This window comes from Stomoxys calcitrans, chromosome 4 (assembly GCF_963082655.1).
Source record: "Stomoxys calcitrans chromosome 4, idStoCalc2.1, whole genome shotgun sequence".
In the NCBI taxonomy this organism is placed as follows: Eukaryota; Metazoa; Arthropoda; class Insecta; order Diptera; family Muscidae; genus Stomoxys; species Stomoxys calcitrans.
Window position 1 is genome coordinate 24,645,645 of NC_081555.1, and position 26,343 is coordinate 24,671,987.

The 26,343-nt window shown below is 37.8% G+C and overlaps 3 protein-coding genes across 6 annotated transcripts in view; 1 reads left to right on the forward strand and 2 right to left on the reverse strand.

The window, feature by feature from the left end:
• Positions 1–2,772: 2,772 nt before the first annotated feature.
• LOC106086543 (transmembrane protein 177) lies at positions 2,773–3,883 on the reverse strand. The gene has a single exon (XM_013251269.2). It carries the CDS (start codon positions 3,770–3,772, stop codon positions 2,861–2,863), a length of 912 nt encoding a protein of 303 aa, XP_013106723.2. The 5' UTR covers positions 3,773–3,883; the 3' UTR covers positions 2,773–2,860.
• Positions 3,884–12,827: 8,944 nt separating this feature from the next.
• Positions 12,828–15,496, reverse strand: LOC106086544 (uncharacterized protein CG3556-like). The gene is made up of 4 exons (XM_013251270.2): positions 15,219–15,496; positions 15,070–15,147; positions 13,272–13,354; positions 12,828–13,029 (listed from the first exon to the last, which is right to left on the reverse strand). The coding sequence occupies exons 1-4, from the start codon at positions 15,452–15,454 to the stop codon at positions 12,947–12,949; spliced, it is 480 nt and encodes a 159-aa protein (XP_013106724.2). The 5' UTR covers positions 15,455–15,496; the 3' UTR covers positions 12,828–12,946.
• A 2,975-nt stretch (positions 15,497–18,471) lies between these two features.
• LOC106086545 (filaggrin) overlaps positions 18,472–26,343 on the forward strand; it is a 36,523-nt gene continuing 28,651 nt past the window's right edge. For 2 of the 4 annotated variants that reach the window (XM_059368320.1, XM_013251271.2), the window contains exons 1-2: positions 18,472–19,102; positions 24,741–25,695. In XM_059368320.1, the coding sequence (XP_059224303.1) occupies positions 25,606–25,695 (90 nt within the window). In that variant the 5' untranslated portion in view covers positions 18,472–19,102; positions 24,741–25,605. Of the gene's footprint in view, positions 19,103–19,759; positions 20,458–24,740; positions 25,696–26,343 lie in introns of those variants that run through there. The other 2 variants (XM_059368318.1, XM_059368319.1) reach the window with 2 other exon arrangements.

Consider the following 26,343-nt stretch of genomic DNA (forward strand, 5'->3'; position numbering starts at 1 on the left):
ATAAAATTTATAGAAAAAATGTTTGGCAAATTTTTCTATTGAAAATCTTTTTTATAATTTGTTAATATTTTAGATCTTAGCAAAATTTTATGTAATGAACCGATTTGAACCATACTTTGCACATTTTTTGAAAGTCATAACGAAACACGTCGTGCAAAATTTCAGCGAAATCGGATAGGATTTGCGCTCTCTAAAGGCTCAAGAAGTCAAGACTCCAGATCGGTTTATATGACAGCTATATCACGTTAAGCATCGATTTCATCCGTGCTTGGCACAGTTGTTGGAAATTATAACAAAACACCTTATGCAAAATTTCTGCCAATCGGATAAGGCTTGCGTCCTCTAGTGGCTCAAGAAGTCCAGACCCCAGATCGGTTTATATAACAGCTACATCAGGTTATGCAATGATTTCACCCGTTCTTGGCACAGCTGTTGAAAATGATAAGAAAACACCTCGTGCAAAATTTGAGCCAAATCGGATAAGAATTGCGTCCTCTAGCGGCTCAAGAAGTCTAAATTCAAGATCGGTTTATATGGCATCTATATCAGGTTATGGACCGATTTGAACCATACTTTGCATAGTTGTTAAAAATTATTACGAAACACGTCGTGCAAAATTCCAGCCAAACCGGATAGGAATTGCGATCTCCAAAGGCTCAAGAAATCAAGACCCCAGATCGGTTTATATGACAGCTATATCAGGTTATAAACGGATTTCAACCATACTTAGCACAGTTGTTGAAAATAATAAAAAACACATCATGCAAAATTTAAGCCACATCGGATTAAAATTGCACCCTGTAGTGACTCAAGAAGTCAAGATCCAAGATCGGTTTATATGGCAGCTATATCAAAACATGGACCAATATGGACCATTTACAATCCGAACCGACCTACACTTATAAGAAGTATTTGTGCAAAATTTCAAGCGGCTAGCTTTACTCCTACGAAAGTTAGCGTGCTTTCGGACGGACGGACATGGCTAGCTCGACATAAAATGTCATGACGATCAAGAATATATATACTTTATGAGATCTGCGGCGAATATTTCGAGGAGTTACAAACAGAATGACGAAATTAGTATACCCCCATCCTATGGTGGAGGGTATAAAATTGTTTTGACTAAATTTGTTATATGCCTTCTCTTTGTAGAGTTACAAACCTGAGGGCTTACTCCTTACCCTTATTTTGCTTTGTCGAAGAACCGGATGAAGTTAACCCTGGCAAAGCAGAGTTGCTCTGGCTTAACTACGTTTCGGCTGCCGTTTCTGGGATTGATGGTAAATTGCTAGTTTTGCTCCCCGCATGTACCAGAGGATCACGCAAAACCATTCCATTTTTTTATCAATCCAGCCAATCAGACGCAAGCAACAACCAGATCTCTCACGATTAACGGTATTGCAGAAGTTAAGTTTGGACAAATCTTAGAAATTGTCAAAGATTGCGACTTGATTACCCCTAAATAGAGCTGGCAATCTATCGATAATCACAACACTCGATGTTTTCGATAGTTTTAATAATAAATATCGATACTATCGTTCATTTCCCTTCACCTATATTTCAAACGAAATTGAGAAGTAAAAATCAGAAGACCGATTTATATAGAACCAAATAGAACCAAGGTTGATCAATCCCATGGCAGCCGGTTGTACGCACCGGATTAACCCGATGAGGTCCTTCATCGGCAGCATTTGACGTTCTAGTGGAATTTGTATACAACTCTGGAGTTGGAAAATTCCATTAGCTGGGCAAGTGAGCCAACCTTCTTAATTCAACCATGAGGTGTTCGAATTTCTGCTGAAAAAAAAACTTCAGCAAAAGATTGCAAGTTCTCAATTGCCAGACTCTCAAAATTTCGCTTGCTCTCATACACTTTCCCGCCCTCTTCTGCTGGCAAATAAATTACGCGAACGACTTCCAGTAACAATTTGTGAAAAGTTGCACAAATTTTTGAGTACACGAACACACTTATTAAAATAAGCAAAGGATCAAATGCGTTTTTAGCTCAAAATCGATTACCAAGATCAAAATCGATAACCAAGTTATTGTAGAAACCTTAGTAATCGGCATGCAACGGGCACACAGTTTAAACACATCGAAGGATCGAATGAGTTTTTCAGAGATTTTTTAAAGAGAATGCACCGCAACGACCTTACTCCAAAAGGGATATTGTCTAGAATACCTACACCCACGTGCAAGTTTGTGGCTACAACAACAAGAGGCCATAACTTGAATTATTTTACATTAAAATAATTGCTCGGTTCGGACCATGGAATATTGGGAGTCATCATACAAAATTTTAGATAAGGCAGGTAAGAATTGCATCCATCCTAGAGGAACTCAATAAATGAAATTTATATGAAATCTATACATAAATATTTATCAATTTGGATCGTAACCTCATATTGCAACCTCATTGCTTTCACCATAGTGAAAGCAATGGTTTAACAGTTTTTTTGTGAAATCTATCATACGGGTCACCTCATTTCATATTAGCCTGCGAAACGAGACCAAGGTCATAACCGATTATTTATTTTCTGAATTTTTAAACCCTCTTAGAGCCCATTCAATAACATTACAATAAGTTCTATGTGGCTACAACAACAAATAACTAAACTAATCCAACCTGATATGACCAAGATTTATATAACCCTCACCACCACTGTTTGGCTAAACACCAGAATGACAATGTATATTGAATTGACTCGATGGAGTTCTTGATCGGCAAGGGCTGCCGCCTCAATGAATAAGACACAACTACAACAATAACAATTTGTACATAATCAACAATTTTGTAATTTTATTAATTTCAATTTAAAAATGCTTCTTAAAACTAGAACAGCAATACCTCACTCACTGCTCAATTAGCCGACTCTTCCAATTTACTTTCAAAATATGATTTCCGTATGGTCAGAGGCAACGATTCTTGTCGAAGGAAATAGTTTACATTTCCCTTTACCGTAAAAGTATCGTCATTCAATAGCTTTCTTAGAGCCATATTTTTCTTTAATTGCTTGTCATAGTAGCTTATTCCGGCTTGTACAAACCTTGAGCCTTTATCCGACAAGTTTTTGTCTATATCGGCATCCAGACTCACTTGACTATAATCTTTTAAGAAACACCATGATCCGAACCCAAACAAACCCAAAATCGAATACATTACCAGTCTTAGACTGAAAGGTCTGGCTAGAAGACCTAAACTGGAATTTAGATAACTGCCCACAGTATAGACGGTTAGGAAGGATAGAGAAGGATATATCGAATTCATCAACACATATTGTGTTTTAGCCTGCAGCAATGCTTTACATAATCCAAAAATTTGCTCATCCTCGGTTAACACAAGGGATTCTTTTAGATATTTGCCGCTTTCGGAATTCCAATCAATATCTTGATCACGAAAACGTATTTCATTATGTTTGATGTCCTCTACACTTTCGTATTCATAATTTGCGGGAATACCAATAAAAGCTCCAAAACGAGATTTGGTAGTTCCCAGCAATGAAACGTCAAATCCAAATACGGTAAAAGGTTTTGCAAAATGAACCTCATATTGTTCAAGCTCGCAGAACTCCTTGGCCTTTTCAAAGCGTTCCAAAACTTTTTTCGATAGAGTTACCGGCTGTCCGTGTTTATAGCATTGCAGGAAATTTTTATAATACTCCAATCCAAATGTATTCGGTACATAGTTGACAAGGAATAAACCTATGGTTGTAGCGCCTGCAGCAGCAAAGGCCTTTTTGCTGCCAGCGGCTCCAATGTATTTTGCACGCATATTTTATATCGTTAAAGTTTGTGAAAATATTAAATTTTAAGGTATTAACGTAACTTCTATCTCTCCGTCACTTCCCTCATCAGCTGGTAACCTCACCATCAGCTGAAATTTGTTGTGGCCGTATTGCCTTGGGCGTATTTACATGTTGGGCGTGTTATTTTATGGCATGTGTCGCTTTATATGCTGTTTACATATGATGATATTTTTTAGATTTTAACGGCCTTATACAAAAACTTAACGAAGCTTTAAAATAGGTTTATTTGACATTTCTATAAAAAAATTGTCAAATAAACTTTTTTGAAACCTACATTAGGTTTTGTGAATAAGGCCGCAACAGAATGAGAGCGTTGAGCTTTGTTTTGGAGTGTCGAAAATGCAACTCTGCAAACATATGACATATGTGTCTATCGTATCGCGATTTCCGATTCGCCAAGAATCTTCATCAGCGGCATTTGTCAAATGGATCGTGGTGCTTTACATACCAACCCAACTAGAGTAGGTTGTAAAGCACACATCTGAATTCGAATAGGGTTCTTAGAGATGACTTGATTCACAAGCAACAAACAAACACAATTTTGCCGAAATCACATGACAGCCGGTTGTACGTACCGGATTGAATCGTTGGAATCCTTCAACGGCAAGAGTTGCCACCTCGGTGCACAAAACACTGCTACAACAATAACAACAACAATTTTGCCGAACTTATTTGTTCTCTGCACTCATGACATAATTACCAGGTAGCGTATCGCAAACAGTTGAGTATAATTTTTTCTCGCGAAGTCAATATAATAATCACTGATTTTAACAGATAGTGCACACAATATTTTGTTGTTGGGCAACTGCCACTACCTGTAAATAAATATATTTTTTCTGCACTGAGATCAGTCATAGGCGGATGCAGCTAGTGATGTTTTGTGTGTAGGTAGTGATACCTACACCACATGCGACGTGCCTTTTGGTTAGTTTGTCTGTTTGCGCTTACATTTTTGTTCAGCTATAGACCATTCCGTTCAATGTGTTTGTTTTTTGCTATTGGCATTTTTGGATACGTTGGAATTGAATAAAAACTTAGTTTCCAATAAATTGATTGTGATAGTGCCAGAAATACTCTGGTATCATTGAACGGTAGCGATTCTCATTCACAGTAACGTACCGGTCTTGATCATCACGGAAGAAGTATGGCCCAATGACGCAGCCGGCCAATAAACCGTTCTAAAACCCCGTTTACACTGTTCTTTAAATCCGGATTTAAAGCTCTCGTCAGCTGATTTTATAAAGGGAACACAGATGATCGAGTCATTAAATCCGGATTTAAAGAGCAGTGTAAACGGTGTTTAAACTGAAATTTTTTCGGGATACAATGAGTATTGGATCGAAAATTTCAATGGTTTGGCTGTTATATGCCAAAATATCAAAAAAAAAAACGTGACAAAAGTCTGAGAAAAAACTGCAAGTCAAAATCTGGAGGCTCGATTTTCACAGTAGACTTATGGTCAATGGACTTTCTGCTCAGTACTCATTAAGATTCTTGTCGTTCCATACTATTCGCCTCACCCTAATGTACATGCTTTGAATAATTTCGCACGAACGGACTGTCCTAATGTTATTTTTGTAACCTTAATTCGCCGGTTATTGGCACAGCAGATGTTGGTCCGTCTCCAAACTCGTCTCCATTTCCACAGAACCGCAGAGGTCTTCCTTGTCTCGAGCACCACGCTATGTCAACTACCGCGATGTCAGGCCGCCTGTCAGGATTTCCACTAACAGCCCAAGCTTACGCTTGCAGAACAATTGGCGTCTCCTTTACTGAGAACCTCGGCCAAAGGGACTTCGCTACTTCACGCGTTCGCTGTAATGGGAATCCACCATCTCAACAGGCAACACTGGGGAAACGTAGTACCTGCAGAATCCGTCCCCGATCCAAAACCTGGCAAGTTCGTCGTACCTCGTTACCCGCCAACCCTTGATGGCCCGGGACCCAGCACAATCATCCGAACGACAGCACCGCCTCATTGTCCATATATGTATGTAGCGAAAGTTTGACCGGCCACCTGACCCAGCATCACATCGTAGGCTCTGAGTATAAAAAAATATCAGCCTGAAAAACAGTGCACCCAATCCTGCAAATAAGCCTAAAGCTTCGCGGGACTTATCTGCACACAAGAGAATTTATCATATTTTTGATATAGATAACGTCCGCAAAGTTGGTACTATTTCCATTTTCACCGGTATCGAGTATTTGAACACCTTTTTACGCACACAAATCGTAGAATAATTATTATTAATTTTACAACAACGCTAAACAACAATTTTACCGCGGTGACAGAATACAAATATGATGCTGTTAATTTTTTATAGCCTACTTCGTCTGGTATTAAATTGATACCAAATGGTATTGGTAAAGTTCCGTCATTTCTCTATCAGTGTATTTGTTAAACCTTGAACAGTTTACTTTCAAGCTTTTGCGCAAACCCTTACATACGATTTTTCCACTATTACAACCGCCAAAAATCACCATTTCGTTTCCAACTACCAATAACTACCATATGAACGGATCTCTAATTAAGACATTCAAAGAGATCTTAATTATTGAAAAGAAAGTACTTTTTATTTATGTCCAAGTTCCTTGACTTCCATTAATTTATTGCGCATCATTCGACGTTTTTATACCCACCACCGAAGGATGTGAGTGTATTCATTTTGTCATTCCGTTTGCAACACATCGAAATATAAATTTCAAATCCTATAAAGTATACATATATATTCTTGATCGTCGTAAAAATCTAAGACGATCTATGTCCCATAATTTCCATCCTTTAAAATAGAGATATTCAGTGGAAACTTTGCATAGATTCTTTTTTTGTCCAAAGGCAGGTTAAGTTCGAAGATGGGCTATATCGGACTATATCTTGATATAGCCCCCATATAGACCGATCAGCCGATTTACGGTTTTAGGCCCATAAAAGTCCCATTTATTATCCGATTTGGTGAAATTTAGGACATTGAGTTGTGTTAGGCCCTTTGACATCCTTCTTCAATTTCGCGCCGATCGGTCCAGATTTGCCATATAAACCGATCTCTCGATTTAAGGGCTTGGGCCCATAAAAAGCGCATTAAATGTCCGATGTGACCGAAATTTGGGACAGTGAGTTGTGTTAGGGCCTTCGACATATTTCTTCAATTTGGCCTCAGATTTGAATACAGCAGCCATATAGACCGATCTCTCGATTTAAGATCTGGGGCCCATAAAAGGCGCATTTGTTGTCCGATTTCGCTGAAATTTGGGACAGTTGGTTGTGTTAGGCTTTTCGACATATTTCCGCAATTTGGCTCAGATCGGTCCAGATTTGGATGTAGCTGCGATATAGACTGATCTCTCGATTTAAGATTTTGGGCCCATTAAAGAAGCATTTAATGTCCCATGTCGCCGAAACTTGGGACAGTGATTTGTCCCAATCCTTCTTCAATTTGGCAAAGATCGGTCCAGATTTGTATATAGCAGCCATATAGACCGATCTCTCGATTTAAAGTCTTGGCCCCATAAAAGGTGCATTTATAATCCGATTTCGCTGAAATGTGACACAGTGACTTATGTTAGGCTTTTCGACATCATTGTTGTTTATGCTTCAGATCGGTCTATATTTGGATAAAGCTACTAAAAAGAACAATATTTTGTTCTTTTTAGTCGAATTCGGACCAAATCGGACCACATTTCGATATAGCTACTATGGGGGCATAAATTATGTACTTTTTTTATCGGATTATAACGAAAGGTGGTTTACATATATACCCGAGGTGGAGGCTATCAAAAGTTCGGCCCGGCTGAACTTATTTCTAATAGCAATTTTCGAATCTTATCCTATAACTTTTCTTCCAAGTCATTCCCAGTCTCAAGTTTTTTTTATTTATTACTCCTTTTAAATCTGTTTCCTAACTTTTTGTTTCAATACGAATATTACATCTTGCAATATTGTACTGTTGGATTTATATTAAGTAAGTTATCAAAGCAATACTAGACACGCAATTGTATATGAAAAATTGCGTGCAATTTTTTTTTATTTTCTTTTCTAATTGTTCTCACGTTTCAAAAACAACTTGAATGTGGTCTGTTTAATCACATATTATTATCTTGCTGTAATGTGTACTATATTTGCAACATATTATTAAGAAGTAATTTGTTTACATATGGGTTATTGCTATACTGAAAAAAAAATCTCCAAAAAATTTTTCAATTACAAATTTTGTTGAAAATAAAATCGTTCAATTAAAAAATTAATTGATTCAATAATTTTTTAATTGAATATGTTTTTTTTTTAATTACAGTGGTGGTGGAAATTTTCTATTAAAAATTAATTAATTCAATCATTTTCTTGGTAGAATCTTAAAAAAAATGTTCAAATATGGTGCTTAAGTAAAGTTTATTAAAGGCAAAATGCCCTATAATATAACGAGAAGGAGGTTTCAAAGAACCATACATCCCTTATTTCGACAAATTTAAAGCAATACCATGGCAATCGGCTTTACGTGAAGGATTAACCCAATGTAGTCCTTCATTGGACAAGGGCTGCCGCTTCAGTGCACAATACACTGTTACGACAGCAACAACAAATATATCGGGCACTTTTAAATTTCGGATGTCGGACCTTTGCCCAAACAACGCACTTCAAGTTCATGTTCCAGGAGGTAAACATCCGTGTACCAAATATAAAAATATATTGAAATTTTCAAAAATTTTAATTATTTTTTGATTGGATCTATAAAAAATTAATTGAAAGTTTCAATCATATTTTTAATTGATCCAATTAAAAAATTAATTGAAAGTTGCATTAATTTTTTTTTAATAAAATATGCAATTTTTATACCCATCACCGAAGGATGGGGGTAAATTCATTTTATCATTTCGTTTGCAACACATCGGAATATCCATTTCCGACCCTATAAAGTATATATTTATTCTTGATCAGCGTAAAGATCCGTATGTCCGTCTGTCTATTGAAATCACGCTACAGTCTTTTAAAATAGAGATATTGAGCTGAAACTTTGCACAAATTCTTTTTTGTCCATAAGCAGGTTAAGTTCGAAGATGGGCTATATCGAACTATATCTTCATACAGCCCCCGTATAGACTGTTTCGCCAAATTAGGGTTTTAGGCCTATAAAAGCCACATTTATTATCCGATTTTACTGAAATTTGGGACAGTGAGTTGTGTTGGGCCAGTCCACATTCTCCTTCAATTTGGTCCAGATCGGTCCAGATTTGGATATAGCTGCCATATAGACCGATCCCTCGTTTTAGAGTCTTGGGCCCATAAAAGGCGAATTTATTGTCATGGTCGGCTAATTTTTACTCTTTGTGGGGAAAGGGAGGTGTCCCAAATACATGGTTCCACGATTCGTATTCCACTCCCAAAAACCTGTTTTTGAGCACCATATTGCGATGGTCAGTAAATAATTGTGTTTTGGGGAAGGGGTAGAGCCCCAGATAATTGGTATCAATTTCGTGCTACCTTTTATTTAAGCTCATAGCCCTGAAAACGTATCAGGTTAGGTTGAAAAAAGGGGTGCCTATATTAATCTGCGCCATGCTACTATGGAAATACACCGAATGTGGATATCAGATTGGTGCTCTACTCCCAAAGACCTTTCATTTAAGCCCCGTATTGCTATGGTCGGAAAATTCGTCCTCTTTAGGGGTGTTTTGGTGGAGGGATAGTTTAGGTTAGGGTGCAGATATTAATCTGCCCATGCCACTATGGACATACACCTAAGCCAGTAATCGGCTTGTTGTGCGCTCTAAAAACAATAAAGTAACCTCTAAAAAAAATTTAAGTTAGGAATTCAGTTCTAAAGGGTGATTTTTTTGAGGTTAGGATTTTCATGCATTAGTATTTGACAGATCACGTGGGATTTCAGACATGGTGTCAAAGAGAAAGACTTACTAACGAGCAACGCTTGCAAATCATTGAATTTTATTACCAAAATCAGTGTTCGGTTCGAAATTTTGACAAATTTTGTTCAGCGATGAGGCTCATTTCTGGTTGAATGGCTACGTAAATAAGCAAAATTGCCGCATTTGGAGTGAAGAGCAACCAGAAGCCGTTCAAGAACTGCCCATGCATCCCGAAAAATGCACTGTTTGGTGTGGTTTGTACGCTGGTGGAATCATTGGACCGTATTTTTTCAAAGATGCTGTTGGACGCAACGTTACGGTGAATGAACACATTTCGAACCGAACACTGATTTTGGTAATAAAATTCAATGATTTGCAAGCGTTGCTCGTTAGTAAGTCTATTCATGATGAAATGTCAAAGTATACTGAGCATCTTTCTCTTTGACACCATGTCTGAAATCCCACGTGATCTGTCAAATACTAATGCATGAAAATCCTAACCTCAAAAAAATCACCCTCTACTTATAAAATTCTTAATTGCTTTCAATGCCACTCCCCTAAGTTGATTTATGTCTGATATTGTGTCTCCACCTAAGTACCGGTATCTGTTGGACGCAATGACAAAGGAAATGCTCCAACGTCTCATCATCTTCCCCGCATGCCCTACACATGCTTTCACTTGCCGCACCGATTTTACATAAGTGAGCTCGTGGTCCTATGTGTCCCGTTATGATACCAATAGCTATACTGACCTCCTTCTTGCTTCCTTTCAGTAACAGCCTCGTCTTCTCACGATCTGGATCCCCCCATAGGATTTTCGACGTCCTACCGACCGTTTCGCTGTTCCACAATGCTGCATGTGCATTCGTCGCCCACTCCCTTAACTTGGACTGCGTCGACCCGAAAGGCTTCGGGTTAACAAAGTTTATTGACGGCATTCCTCTGGCCTTCACCACCAAATCATCTGTCCTTTCATTTCCCCTTACTCCATTATGGCCCGGCAACCAAACGATGCTGATTTTCCCATCCTCAGAGAAGGCGTTAATCTCCTTCTTACACGGCAAGACTGTTCGTGACCTTACTGTCCTGGTTGTTATTGCCCTTATGGCAATTTTACTTTTACACTGTGTCCTCTAGCTTTGATCCATCCGTGTAACATGATCTTCCAGATGGCAATATTAGGTGCCGATGGCAGTGGTGCCTCGCGCTCTACTTCAAGGTTCATCTCTGGTATCCGATCGGAAACCTCTTCCCTACCTTCCAGGTTTCCTATCGTCGCCTCGATTATACCGCGATGGTATGAGCTGCTCCCATCCTCAATCCATTCTCCCATCGCCTTAAGTCTCATGGCCGTAGTGGGTAGGATTCAGGCCCCGTCTACATAGTGCCCCACATCTGTGAGCCTTCTCAGTACGCTCCTGAATGTGACACTTCCAATTCAGTTTCCTGTCCAAGATCACTCCTAAGTATTTGACCTTATCAGATATCGAAATCGTATTGTTGACGAAACGTGGTGCGTTAAATTCGCCCACCTTCGACTTCCACGTGAACATTTGAGACCTCTGGGTCATTTATGGTGGTCACCCGTAGGAGTGGCGATAAAATCATACTCTTTATCATGGTGTCCACAATACTTTCCATGGTTTTGAGTAGAAAGGCTTATGGGTCTGTAGGCCTTTGGTGACGCATAACTTGCCTAGCCGGGCTTAGGTATAAACACCACCCTTGCCTCCTGCCAGGCTTTTGGAGTATATGAAAGTCCTAGGATATACTAATAAGGTGAGGTCATGCAAACAGCTGAGTACAATTTTTATACCCTACACCACTACTGTGGTACAGGGTATTATAACTTACTGCATTTGTTTGTTGACCAATCGATAAGTATACCGATCGACTCAGAATCACTTTCTGTTTCGATTTTGCTAGGTACGTCTGTCTGTCTGTCCATGCAAATTTGTGTACAAACTATAGGTCGCAATTTTCATCCGATCGTCTTCAAATGTAGTATGGACATGTTTTTCGGCCTAGAGACGAAGCCTTTTGAAATTGGGAAAAATAGGTTCAGATTTGGATATAGCCTCCATATATATGTTCGTCCGATTTGCAGTAATAGTGCAATAAAATTGTCATTTATTAACCGATTCTTTCGAAATTTGGCAGGAAGGATTTTCTTATGATTCTCGATGTTACTGGTGAATTTCATGGAAGTCGGTTTAGATGTGGAGCTCCCATATATATGTTCGTCCGATTTGCAGTAATACAGCAATAAAATGGTCATTTGTAAACCGATTCTCTCGCAATTTGACAGGAAGTATTTTTTATGTCTCTCGATATTAATGGTGAATATCATAGAAATCGGTTCTGATCTGGATATACCTCCCATATATATATTTTCGTCCGATTTGCAGTAATACAGCAATAAAATGGTCATTTGTAACCGATTTTCTCGAAATTTGGCAGGAAAAAGAAAATCCTCTTATGACTCTCGATATTATTTCAGAATAAGATGTAGCCCCCCTTTTGTGTTTATAGGGTAGGTGTATGGTATTGTAAAGTCGGCACATTCCGACTATTGCCTTTCCTTATTGGTTTTATTTTTGTTTTGATTTTGCAGTAAATCTAAATGTGAAAGGCTGGACATTTACTTGTAGTGGCAGTTGCCCAACAACAAAATATTGAGTGCACTATCTGTCAAAATCAATGATTAGTGTAACTTTGATTTTGTGTATGTAACTATTTAGCGTTGTTTGTGTGTGTTGTGGTTCTTGACTATAATACACACACACAGTTGACAGATAGTGATTGTACCCATGACATAATTACCATAATTCTCGCGATGTGCACTATCTGTCAACGTGTTTAGGTTGTGTGTATTATAGTTAGACTATAACACACACAAACATCGAAAAATGGCGCGAACTAGTTACATACACAAAATAAGAGTTACACTCATCGCTGGTTATGACAGATAGTGCACTTAATATTTTGTTGTTGGGCAACTGGCACTACCTGTAAATGAATATATCTTGGGGTACCATGACTTATATATATATATAGTCTAATAACACCTTAAGCGACGCCTTTTTGTAGGCAAATTTTACATGGCTGAATAGTTTACAAACATCGCCATCGCTTTGTCTTAAATAAATAAAAAACGCATATTGCTCTGTTCTCAATACAATTTATTACCAAATATTTTGCAAATTTATATAAGAGAATATCATATAGAAATACTATTTGGAACAATTGGCAAAATGGTAGACTTTTTGTCATCAATAGCTTCCTTAATGAGCTCCTTTGGATAAATCAACGTCCCTATACCAAAACAGGTAGTGGGCGCCGTTTTTAACAATCAAAAAGTCAACACCTAAATATGAATTAAAGGCAAGTGGTAGAATTTTCATATATTATGATATATAACAATTGGAACGTTTGTATGTAAATCTAAATTTATACTATATCGGTTTGAACAATAATTCTTTAAAAGAAAGCAGAAAAAACTGATATTTTAAAAATTATTTTGAAGCAGGTCTTTTCCATTTGTTATAGGCTTTTATATATGTGTATGTGTGTTTTTAGTAAAAAATCACTTTCATTTTCATAACTTACCCACTGGGGACATCAGTTCTTCTCCAGGTTTTTGGTTTGGATCCGGATGGTCTGGCAAGCAGTATATCAGCCAGTACACATTCCTGAAAATAATTGGGAAATTACTTTACGAGATGAAGGTGCTGAATGCCTATAACTTTGCTAAATGCTAGAAGTTACAAAATAAAATAAAAAAATACTCCTAAATGATGGTCTGTAAGATCGGTATGAAAAGAGGATAATAGAATGTTAGTGGGCTGATTTACAAATTATAAGAATGTTCCATTTACAGAAAGCGCAAAATACCTGGGTGTTTTGCTGGACGGAAAATTGAACTTCAAATCCAACATTTTGGAAAGGGTAAGAAGGCTACTCTTGCCCTGTACACCTGCAAGAGAACCATTGGCAAAAGTTGGGTATTTAGACTGCGTGTCATGCATTGGGTATATACTGCAGTTGTCAGACCTATAACGCTATATGGTGTTGTGTTTTGGTGGACGGCGCTTCAAAAATCCACCTACTGCTCAATACTTAACCGGCCCAAAGGATGGTTTGTTTGTGCATCACAGCCGCACTGAGGACGACACCATCTGATGCACTGAATTTAATGCTACATCTTATGCCTCTGGACATTGTGGCTACCCAAATTGCAGCGATCACTGCCGTTAGGTTAAGGGAGATTTCTCATTGGCCATGTGGCTGCTACGGACACTGTGTTATGCTTGATACAATATGCGATGTTCCAGGCAGTGTGGATTACACCCTACCTAGATAGAACCGATTGGAACTACGATATCCCTGGTAACAGAAGTTACATAGACTTCTATACGAATGGTTCCAAACTAAACGACCAGTTGGGCTATCGGATGTACTCTAAAGATCTAGAACTGGTCATATCGAAAAGTTTACTCGACCACTGCAGTTTGTATCAAGCAGAGATCCTTGCAATTAGGGAAGTAGTGGAATGGCTAAAATAAATATCTTCTCAGAAAGCCATTAAATCCCTGGAGAACGTATTTCTGAACACAAAAACCGCCCTCGACTGTCGCAGATCTCTCAACGAGATGGCTTAACAGTTCAAAATGCACCTGTTCTGGGTGCCGGGCCATAGAGATATCCCAGGGAGTTATAAAGTGGACGAGTTTGCGAGACTAGAAACTACCCTATACATTCCAGGGATACTGGAATCTGTGGGTATGCCTCTAGCGACATATACGCTTAGATTTCAGGACCAGGTCCGAAGGACAAAGAATGATATATGGCCATAAAGAGGGGCGTGTGAGCATTCCAAAATTATTTGGCCTAAACTAGACTTGAAGTGGTCTACCGCTTTGGTGTCATTGGCTAGAAGAGACGTCTCAGTCATCTGCCTTCTTCTGTTCCTGTGGTATCACAATGAACGAAAACGTCTGAGTGAGTCTAACCTAACCTAACCTTACCTTTCTCATGTTTATCTCAAGGAATAGAAAATGGAAACAGGCTCGATAAAACTCTGCTACAGATGCCAATATAAACTATTTTTTGCATTTTCAAATTATAGCTGTTACTATGTTCGTTTTCACCGTGGAAAACCACATTACCATTACCACAAGTAATGAGGGAATGTTCAACCGAATCAAATCACAAGTTGTTTTGTTTCAAAATCTATTATCTATAAGAAGCAATCGCCGAAAAATATGGAGGAAAGCGAATTCAGTACCAGATTTTACTTAATCAGTTGCTTGCAATAATTAATTATCTCTAAAGTTTTTTTATACTTATGCTTATTATTACTTATTTTGTTGTATTCAAGTTTTGTTTTAAAAATTGAGCCACTTACTTCTTAACGTCTTCTTTTATGCCGGAAATGCTTGTTATATAATGTCCAAGCGGAGTGTCCTTAGCTTCAAATGCAAACCTTTTCCACAAAGCAAGAAAGTTTATTTGAACGTAAAGAAGGAATCACATGCAAATGCAAAACATGCTTACCTGGAATCCAGCTCAGCTGCCTGGATCATTGCGTCGTAAAAATTTGTATTAACCGGCGAATTCAAGAGAATCGTTAACTCTTCGGTTACATTGGAGCCAATCCATATTGTGTAGGCATAGGCAACACTTTCAGAATTCTTCGCCTCGTTCGTTGGATGGGCATTATTAATCAAATGCGTAATAAGAAGACCCAGCAATAACAAACGTCCGCATGATAGAACTCTACTTTGACTCATGATGATGATGATTGAACAAATGAATGAACATTCATAGACATATCCCATTCAACATCTGTGTTAATAAGAATCAACGAGACTGTTGTTGGTTGTGCAATTGTATTGTTTTTTTTTTCTTCAACTTATCAGTAGGGGGATCCCAAGTCTCTTGTGTGACCAATATGAGATCAATACACATTTGGAGCTTGTTTACACAATAGTACCCCTCCAATCAGCCAATTTAATTTTATATATTTCAACAAATAAAGGTAAACATTTATATTATATTCGACATTCCATTTCTAGAGGCTATTTTTTATTCATGCAAAAATATATCCAGATAAGGTTTATGTATATGGTGGTCTGCAATAAGACTCAGACATTTACGTCCATTGGGATACCACAGGAACAAGAGAAAGAAAATACCTTCTTTCCTTGAACCATTTAGATCGGTTCAAAATGCACAGCAACTTGCGAATGTTCATATCCGATTATTCGAATTTCTTTGTGTGTGTTAGCAAAACCTCAATCAGCTTGATGACCAGATGGCGGATTGCGCCATATGATTTGTGGTAGTTGTACAAATGAGACCACCTTTAATTGTTTCGCCATGTAATATTTCTGCCTGAGCACAAACAAGCCAAGCTGTCATAGTGCAAGAACTTAAAGATATGGTCATGCGAACAGCTGCATTTTGTTGATATGTTTTTTCTCAAAGTTCTTTTGTATTTTTGGCAGGCATTTACCACAGGGATAACTACCAAACCAATAGTTGTCCAACTTATTTATAAGTTGTTTATTTGTTAATAAAATAATCATTTGGTTTCAAATCAAAAAATTTTTTCAAAAAATGGATGGATGGGGTGGAGCTGCCGCTCCTCAGGTACTTGGGAGTTATTTTCGACCTTGAACTTACCTGGACAAAAAATGTCTACAAAAAGAATTAGAAGGGGGCTGAATGAGCTCTTCACATGTCCCAACTTGATAGGCTGAGGAAGGTGCACAGAATATTTACTGCCGATATTCGTCAAATTCTCATCTATGGATATCTGGTATGGATTAAGACTCCGCATAACTTCGCCTTCCGCAAAATGATCGAGAAGGTATAAGGTATCGCGGCAGTACTGATATATAAGGAAGATGTGCCTAAGAGAGGCGCTGATTACTAATCTTGATTAGTATGTATGTTAGGTTTCTGGCAACAAAGATCTCCATAAGACCGAGGGAGTAAGGTACATAGCGCTTTTTCTGTTCTGCTGGGACTTGGAGATGCAACTTGACGACATGCTATATGCGACACGACTGATTATGTACAAGTGGATTTCATGCTTGTTGGCGGTGGACGTCATTTTCCCGAAAAGGTATCTTCGCCCTTCCCGGGACCCTCTGTATGAGTTCATATTTGGTGGGGGCATTGGAGTAGAAGCTTTACTCTCGGCTTTCCCCTTTTTTTAGGGAGAAGTTTTTACATGACTTCAATGCTTGACATAGTATCTCACAAATGCCGCCAGCAATAGTAGCGGATGAGAAAACCACAGATGAAAAAAATGTTCTGATCTTCTTCTGCTCTACGATGGCCTCCGCTAAACACGATTAGTGGTTTGTTATCGATAACTATTCAGTACTTTGCACTGGAATTTTATTCAGTACATCTGTATTGTACTGTATAGAACTAAAATAAAACATGATATGTGTCACCCTGCAATAGGTATACTAGGTTATTGGCTTTGGACTGTCGTCGCAGATATTCAATAAGATTCTCTACTCAACAAACCAACATTCAATCATTGTTTAATTTGTTTTTTTACGAGACCAAAATTAATATTTTGTTTTATTTATTAACTCCAATGCATTCACAGGGATTACCTGCACCATATAGTGCATCATGATGTGATATCAAATCCCTGTGAATGCTAACCAAATTAGAATAGTATCCACAAGCAAACCGGTTTAAAATATGAAACTTTTCTTTTATAATTTTTCATTTGCAGATTTTGTACAAATATTCTTAGTATACTATGATATAGATTTTTACAAATAAATTAATATTGTTTTAAATTTCTTGGTAATTTTTTGAGTTTCTTGTGCTAGTTGCCATTGCCAAATATATACATCATATGTTGAATATTAAAAAGGAGATTTTATTGGAAAAAAGGTCAAAATTATTTTATTTTTCCTAAAATTACTTAAGAAAACACAAAATAAAAATAAAAAACTTATAAAACATAAAAATATTGTAATAATTGACAAATATTTACAATTTTCAAAAAAAAAAAACAGATTTAGATATAAGTAATATATTGGGTTGCCCAAAAAGTAATTGCGGATTTTTTAAAAGAAAGTAAATGCTTTTTTAATAAAGCTTAGAATGAACTTTAATCAAATATACATTTTTTACACTTTTTTCTAAAGCAAGCTAAAAGTAACAGCTGATAACTGACAGAAGAAAGAATGCAATTACAGAGTCACAGGCTGTGAAAAAATTTGTCAACGCCGACTATATGAAAAATCCGCAATTACTTTTTGGGCAACCAAATATTTTTATATAGAAAATTTTGTTGAAATTGTTTTTCTATTGTAAATTTGCCCATAACATTCCATTAAGGTACAGAGGCAAACTTCTCACATTGCAATGAGTGCTGTCCGATTCAAGTTTAAGCTCAATCATAAGTACCTCCTTTTAACAGCCGAGTCCGAACGGCGCGACGCAGTGCGACATCTTTTTGAGGGAAGTTTTTACATGGCTGCCATACCATTTTCTCAAATGGCATAGTTCCTCACTAATGTCGCCAACATTAGAAACACCGCTGAAAACGTTTTCTAATGTTCACGCCAGGATTTGAACCCAGGAGTTCAGCGACGCGATAACCGCTGCGCTACGGTTACACTGCTCATTAAATCTCAAACTTTCATTTCGAATGACTATCAAGGCACGCGGCAGAAATCTAATCACCCCAAAAAAAATCGTAAATCCCAGTTTTGGGAGAAATTCCCAATACTGGTAACACTTAATGCAATTGCTCTGATTTAAAGTAAAAAGTGTTTTCTGTCCTGTTCGTGACGGTGAAAATATTAAAATAATAATAAAAATAATTTAGTTTTACAAATCGTTTCGTTTTTACGTTTAATGAATAAAAATCGAATCAATATATAACGTGTCTACAAAATAATCAAGAAATAAATCGAGCTAATCGGGCAAACAAATTAAATAAAAAATAAATTGCATTCCAATTCCAAGCCAAGCAGAAGAAGAAGAATCAGCAAAAAAAAAGCAAATTGGATTGTTAAGAACGCACACATTCACCTGAAGAAAAAGAGAAAAAACGAATGTGTTAGGGGGTTAGGGTTTGTGGTGTGAGAGAAAAAGATAACTAGAGACTTTTGGATGGTGGGAGAGAGCGACGAGAGTGAACATTGTGTGGTAGAGAACAAAGTTGAATTGCGAAAAAAGAAAAATAAATCTGATAATTTTCTGGTAAATTAATATAATTTCCAGCATCAGAAAATTGCAAAGTGAAGTAGTTTAAGAAATCAACACAACTTACATAGTGTAGTGTGTGGTTAAAGATTTGAAATCTTGGATTACGACGACTGGCCAAGTTAATCCATTATAAGAGCAACGAACCTAAAGAAGTTTAAAGAGGAATCGAAAGGATTGTATGTGAGAAGGTAAGTAAGAAAGACATGTGGGGAGATGCACATTCGTTTGTTGAAACTTGAAATCATTATGTAAAACAGCATAAACGGTCCACCTTTATAACTTTGCCAAAAGGCAGTTGGACATTATGTGATAAAACTCCATTCATTGCAACGCGCCGCCGGTGTTTTTTGCATTTGTTTTATGCACTGCAATGAGTTACTCTCAGGGTTGCCATATCAATAAGGGGGGATGATAAGTTATAGGTGTTAATCACATTTTGTCTATTGTATAGCCGCAGGTTATCGTTAACTCTTAAGGCGCTTAAATTCCTTAGTGACTTATGTATTATTAATTGTTTGTTTTATACAATATCGATGATTTTCATTTCTCTAGTTTCCCCCATTGTTTTTCATTTTCTTGTTAAGTTTCCCCATCATCCATCATCACGTATACAATTGACAATTCGATGGACCTGTATAGTCTTATTACTCCCACTCATATTGTAATTCGCTTTGTTATTATGGGACGCCATGTAAGAGTGAAAGAGAAAGAGATATAGTAGCTGCCAGTCTCAAACTGACGAGTAATAACATACACACGCACCTTGTATGCCCACATTGGAGAACGAATATCCGAACGAATTTTACCGACAAACAACGAATGAGTCTTTTATTTTCGTATGTGTGCGTGTGTTAACAAACCCGAAAAAGGCGAGTGTGCAGCAAAAAGTCGTGTTGGTTAAATTATTATAGAAATAAAGTAAAGCTGAAAATAAATAATATTAATTAAATATTATCATAATCCTTTGAAAGAAACCTGTTTATATAGTTGGTCATAACGTGTGCGTGTGTAAAATCAGTAATTTCAACGAGAAAATTGTTTGAAAAAAGTTGACACAGGAGAATTTGTGTGTTGCAAAGAAGAAATTTTTGCGCAAGAATAAAAAAGTTAAATCGTTGCTTCAAGGCATTCACAATCCGGGTTTTTACTGTGGGGAAAGTAAGAAAAGCCATCATTAAATATAAACTACAAGTTCAATAAAAATTAACTATTGAATAAAAATAACAATTATTTTTCTGCAAAAACTTCTAAGTGGAAAAACAAAGTTCGACATTCTTTTTTTTGTTCCACAAAATTTTGTTCGTTCATCTTTTCAACGAGTAGAATGAACCAGGAGGAAACCCCTAACAAATAAATAAAAAAGATACCAAAGATATACCGATATAGCAGCAACACCAGCCAGCAGCATCCCTGCAACACCCTGAACTATATTACTAGATCCCCACATCAAAAAGGCTTACTTAACATTAAGCGGGGGGAAAAGGAAAAACTCGCCCTTTTCTTCAACTGCTGACGACTAAAAGGGGCTAGCCCTTACAAAGGGGTAAATGTTGAAAACAATTTGACTCATTTTGAATTCCAGACTTGTATCATATCACTTAGATTGAAAGACGCCACCGTCTTCCCAACATTTTTTTCAAATTTCATTTCGAATTTCATTCATCATTCCCCACTTTATTTCGTGTTCTTTGCTTCTTCTTCCTTTAAGTCTTTTGTTTTAGTTTTTGTTTTCATTCATTAGTTTGCAGTTTGTATACATGTTTCAATAGTAGTTGTCTCTTTTTTTCTCATGTATTTAGAACTCATTGTGTACTGTTATCTGCTGTGTGCAAAACATATGAAGCAACGAATGGCCAGAGCTGCCAATGCGCTCTTTATTGCTTGAATTAACTTTCAAATAAGGATAGTAGTATGGAAATGAGCCGCCAACAACACTAGAACAATAAAATAGAATTCTAAATCTTTGTTTGTAAAGGCGATAGCAACAACACCTCTAATTAGAATGGAATATATTAAATTTAATCATAAACATCAATAATAGCCAATAATAACTGTCAATAGTTCAATAGAAAAATACGCATCGGCCTCTTTGAAAATTTGTCTATAGATTTCCCATTGAGGAATGGCAGGGTAACATTTTTTATATCAAAGCGTTTTGGATTAAGTAAGGGGGTATTCGATTAGTAAAGGGATATCGGGCTATTAAAGTAAAGGAATAAAAATCTAAAGTCTATATCGGTTTGGCTTTGGTTAACGTGTCGCTTTGAAATCAGACTAAGACAGTTCTGTGCATTTTGATACCAAAACCTCTCTTAGGAATCAAACAAACTACCCAGCGCTGGTTGTTGTTGTTGTGGCAGCAGTGAGTTGTTCACTGAGGCGGCAGCCCTTGCCGAATAAGGACTCCATCGGGTCAATCCGGTACCTACAACCTGCTGCCATGGATTTTACCCCGCAATGGTAATCCTAGCTCGCTACCAACTCAGCTACCGAAGCCATTATCGGTTCGTTGTAAGACCTGGTAAATTTGTAATAGAGCAAATATTCCCATAATTTCAATTCGTTGAAACATGAAATTCAATGAGAGACAGATCGTAGTTTGTCATTTTATTGGGTTGTTGTAATATCGCTTTAAACTGCATTGTTATATTAAATAACATATCTACAAGGGTAAGGGTATTGAGATCGCGGCTAATATGCGCCTTATCCGATGGCAAATCATTCTGAACGAGTAATCTGCTTGAGTCCCTAAATATCTAGAATCTTAGAGGTATAGTGATTGAGGCAGATGTATCTGCCACAACGTCTCTGTTTTGTCAGGGGAGGTTAGCTTTTTCAGGTACTATGTGTCTCCAAGAACCGCATTAACTCGGTAGCTGTTCATTGTTTTAGTCTTCAAATCTTCGTGGTCAGTATATGCTGTTTAAGAAATATATAATCGCATCGCAAGGCAAGTGGTGCACATACAAACTGTGGACCACAGATTGTCGCATTTTCTCGAGCATCTTGGTAGGCTTGCATCTTTTCTTACGTGTGTCGGTCAGTTGGCGATGCGATGGTAAACTATACCATTGAATGTCCGGCCGGCTTGTTGTCTTATATGTAGTCAATAGCACCGCCATTGCTGCCGGCAAGGGATGTGTCTACTACCGACTTGTTACAAATTGCAGAAGCATGAGCGCAAGACTTGTAGTGGTTAGTCCGGTACGTACACCGACTGCCAACTTGCGTGCAAAACGGTCCTAGTGCAATGCATTTGACGAAATCAATGCTGGTATTCAGCACTTGGAGCACGCGTGAAGCACTACTAGGAAGTAGTATAGTAGTATCACACGGCTCTTAGCTACTGTGGAGAGAAGAGAAATCAGTTTGTACGATTTTCGGGAATTATAAGAGTATGCAGAGATACGTTGAGGACCTTGATCGTCAGGTACGAAACTCCCGGTATAACTAAATTCTACCTCACCGGGAGTTCGATTGCCGTACTTTATTTTAATCTCATCCAGCGCAAGTAAGTTGTTCAGGACTGAGTATCAGTACAACGCAGTACTGGATACTATGGATATCATGCATTAAGAGATAAAACTGCCGATAAATCGTGATTTGCACTATATGGCAAACAATGGATGATATAATTCGTGATATGCCTTGTCACTAGTAAGGAGTGTATAATGTCAGGCTTATAATCTGGGACAAAAATATGTATCATTTTATATGCACTTTGTATAGCTCAATCTCTGCAGTTGCAGACTTGACCGCTACCCGTTAAATTCTGGACCGAGTTCTATAAAAATGAATAGCAATACCAAGAATCATAAATGAATTCTTTGTGCCAATTTTCGTGTGAATCGGTTAACAAAATACCAAATTATTGCAATACTACCAAATCGGACGAGCATATATATGGGAGCTATATCCATCTAAATCTGAACCGATTTGTATAAAATTCACCACTAATGTCAAGACATAAGAGAATCCCTTGTGCAAAATTGAGAATCGGTTTTCAAATGACGATATAATTGCAATTTTAGTCCTAATCCAAATCTGTATATTATATTTGGATATATGGAGCTATATCCAAATCTGTACCGATTTTTCGCAATTTCAATAGGCTTCGTCTCTAAGCCAAAGAAAATGCTTGGTCCAACATTGAAGACGATCGAATCAGAAAATGATTCTGAATCGATCGGTACACTTATCAATGCGTCTGTGAGCACCACACAAGCTGGAACATTGAGGTCCGATCTGTGTGGTGTTCATTGCTGTCACGATAATCTTAGCTGCGAGTTACCGGGCGCGTCCACAGGTTGCGGATAGTGGAATGCTCCATCCGGAGTAGCTGTAACTGCAGTCAGCGGTATCCAGCGGAGAGTCTTAGTGAGAGGTCGGGTGGCACCGGCTCTTGCACAAATACTGAGTGCTTATGATGCTCGATATGACAGGGCGAGTTATTGACGCCTTTATATAAGCAATGGCCACTCTGTTCCCGCGGCGATCGGTCCTTTTGACCGGAAGGAGCTTGCTCACCTACAGGAACTTGACGAGGATCGCCACCTCCATACGAAAATGTGGTTACAACAACAACCATGTACCTCAGATTTTGTTGTTAAAGCCACATATTCATGAGGAGGTGGCGATCCTCGGCAAGCTCCTGTAGGTGAACAAGCTGATTTCGGTTCAAAGGACCGATCGCCGCAGGAACACGGTGTCCATTCAATCTGTCAGTCTTTCTGTCCGTCTGTCGCAAACACGGTATCATTTTTACTATAAAATCTTTCGAATCCTTCGCCCCTATAAGCAGATTGCTCTGGGTCTAACACCTCAACCACAAGCGGCCAAGATTTAAATGATTATCTTGGCCGCTTGTGGTCCCCAAAAAAGTCGTTTATGCGATTTAATGTTTTGAGACCATGCAAATGCAAATTTTGCCCATGAACATTCCATTAAGGAACAGGGGCAAACTTCTCACATATCAATGAGTGCTGTCCGATTCAAGTTTTAAACTCAACCTTTTTATAGTCCGAACGTCGTGCCGCAGTGTTAGACCTCTTTGGGGAGGGGATAACCAACGCTGAAAATTTTTTTATGATGGTCTCGCCAGGATTCGAACCCTGGCCTTTAGCGTCATGGGCGGACATGCTAACCTCGAGACCATAGAAGAGACCATAGAAGCCCAAATTTGTATACGATTTGCTGAAATTAAGTATTTGAAGACGTCAAATCGGCAGATTATGATGCTGGCGAAATTTCTAAGGCACTTTGCCGTGTAAAAACTTCTCCCTTAAGAGTTGTCGCTCTGGGGCAAGCCATTCGGAATCGGCTAAGAAAAAGAGGACACTTTTCATTAAACTTAATTTGAATCGGACAACACTCATTGTTATGTGAGAAGTATGCCTCTGGGCAAATTAGCATTTTGCAAATCTGGAGATGGGTTTATATAGCATTTACGTCAGGTTATAGACCGATTTTGCCCATACTTGGCAAGGTTGTTGGAAGTTATATCACCCAACCTATGATGTAGCGTGCAAAAATTGTTTAAAATTTTTTTGCAAAATTGGTTGGGACGATGCATAGTAGACTTAAAATAAGAAATATATGTTCGTTTTGCAATTACGAGATTATGCAAATAGCGTTGTGCTCATTTATTGTGTGTAAGCCAATTCACCCCACATTTGATTATTTTTTAATTTAAGTTTTTGTTTCCATTGCCAGACATTAGAAAATATGAAAATGTTCATTTGTCTAATAGAATGGTACATTAAATTTAATTTACATATATTATATGATTAATTTATTTCTTCTTCTCTCTTTTTCTACTTAATGCAGGATAAACAGAAGACTGAGGTTTAGTTAATAAACTTACATTAACGGAATAACTACAACAAAAAAATCCTAAGAAAAAAAATCAAACTATTATTTACATTTAATTATCTCAAAACCGCAATTACAAAAAAGGAGTACAACCCACACACACACACACAACATTGTCGTTCAACAGACTAAAGAGAACAATAAAAGAATAAATAGAAAAAAGGAACGGAACACACTCGAAACTCTTCTCAAAAAGTATTTACGAAAAGAAAACCAAAACTGCAACAAAACAACAACCTGCCAAACATTTTATTCATTTGGAAAAACAATACGATACGCAAAGCTTTTTTGTTTTCCCCCCTCATCAAAACATAGGAATTCAACAACACAAAGAAAATCCTATAGTTTTGTTTTTTTCGATAAACAATTCATAAATTCGCCACATTGTAAACAGCGCAGGCTAGCGCTTTGAATTTAAATTCTACATAAAACGATTGTGGATTTTCATAATTGTTGGTTGTTAGATAATAGAGACCAGCAAAGTATTTAAGAGACACAGAGAAAGAGAGGGCGAGTAGGAAGAGGAGCAATTGTAGTAAGTCTTGTCATTTTACAAAGAAGAAAGCATCCAGCCCCCTACAGCTGCTGCTGCTTGCATATTATAAAGTGTTGAAAAACAAAACGAAAAAAACTCCTAAACTCTGCCCAGAGAGAGAGAGAGACAGGCAAAACAAATCGCAACAAAGAAAGACGAGTTTTGTTACTCGAAAACACCAAAAGCCATAAATAGAGCATCAGCCCCCAAAACATCCATCAGAGGAAGAGTGAGGTGCTTGGTGCACGAGGGGCAAGCTAACGCTAATGAGGATCTATTGGCAGCATGAGTACACTGGGGGGAAGTAGGGGAGAGCGAAATGCCAAGCCCAAGTTCTCAGCACTCGATATAAATCGAATGTACAAAAATAGTCGTGTAAGTTGTTAAGTCCTATTATACTAAACCATTGCCATGCTTAATTTTAAACAGGTATTTTACGATATTCAAAAATGCTACTTGATCATAAAAATACTAAGAAAACCTAATGTGTAATGAAAACCTAAAAAAAAAAATTACAAAAAAACAAATGTTTTGGTTTACAATAAAGTATATGGGCAGATAGATCAAAGTTAGAGGACAGAGTGGGCCTGTGGGTCTACATAGAGAACCTAGGGACTGATATCTGTTTTCGACTGCCTGACCATAATACGGCCCGTCACGGGATAACCCTAAGCACCACACGGGCTGGGCCTTAAAACTCCGATCTGTGTGGTGTTCATCGTCATCTCGAGAAGCCTAAAAAGAATTACCAATAAAAACAAACCTTTTGATTTTTAATAAAGTTTAAGGGCAGATGGATCAAAATAAGAGGACAGAGTGGGCCGGTGGGTCTACATGGAGAACCCAGGGACTGACCATAATACGGCCCGTCACAGAATAACTATAAGCACCACACGGGCTGGCCCTTAAAACTCCGATCTGTGTGGTGTTCATCGTCATCACGAAAAGCCTAGCTGGGAGCTAGCGGGCGCGTCCACAGGTTGCGGATATTGGAATACTTCATACGGAGTGACAGTAAATACT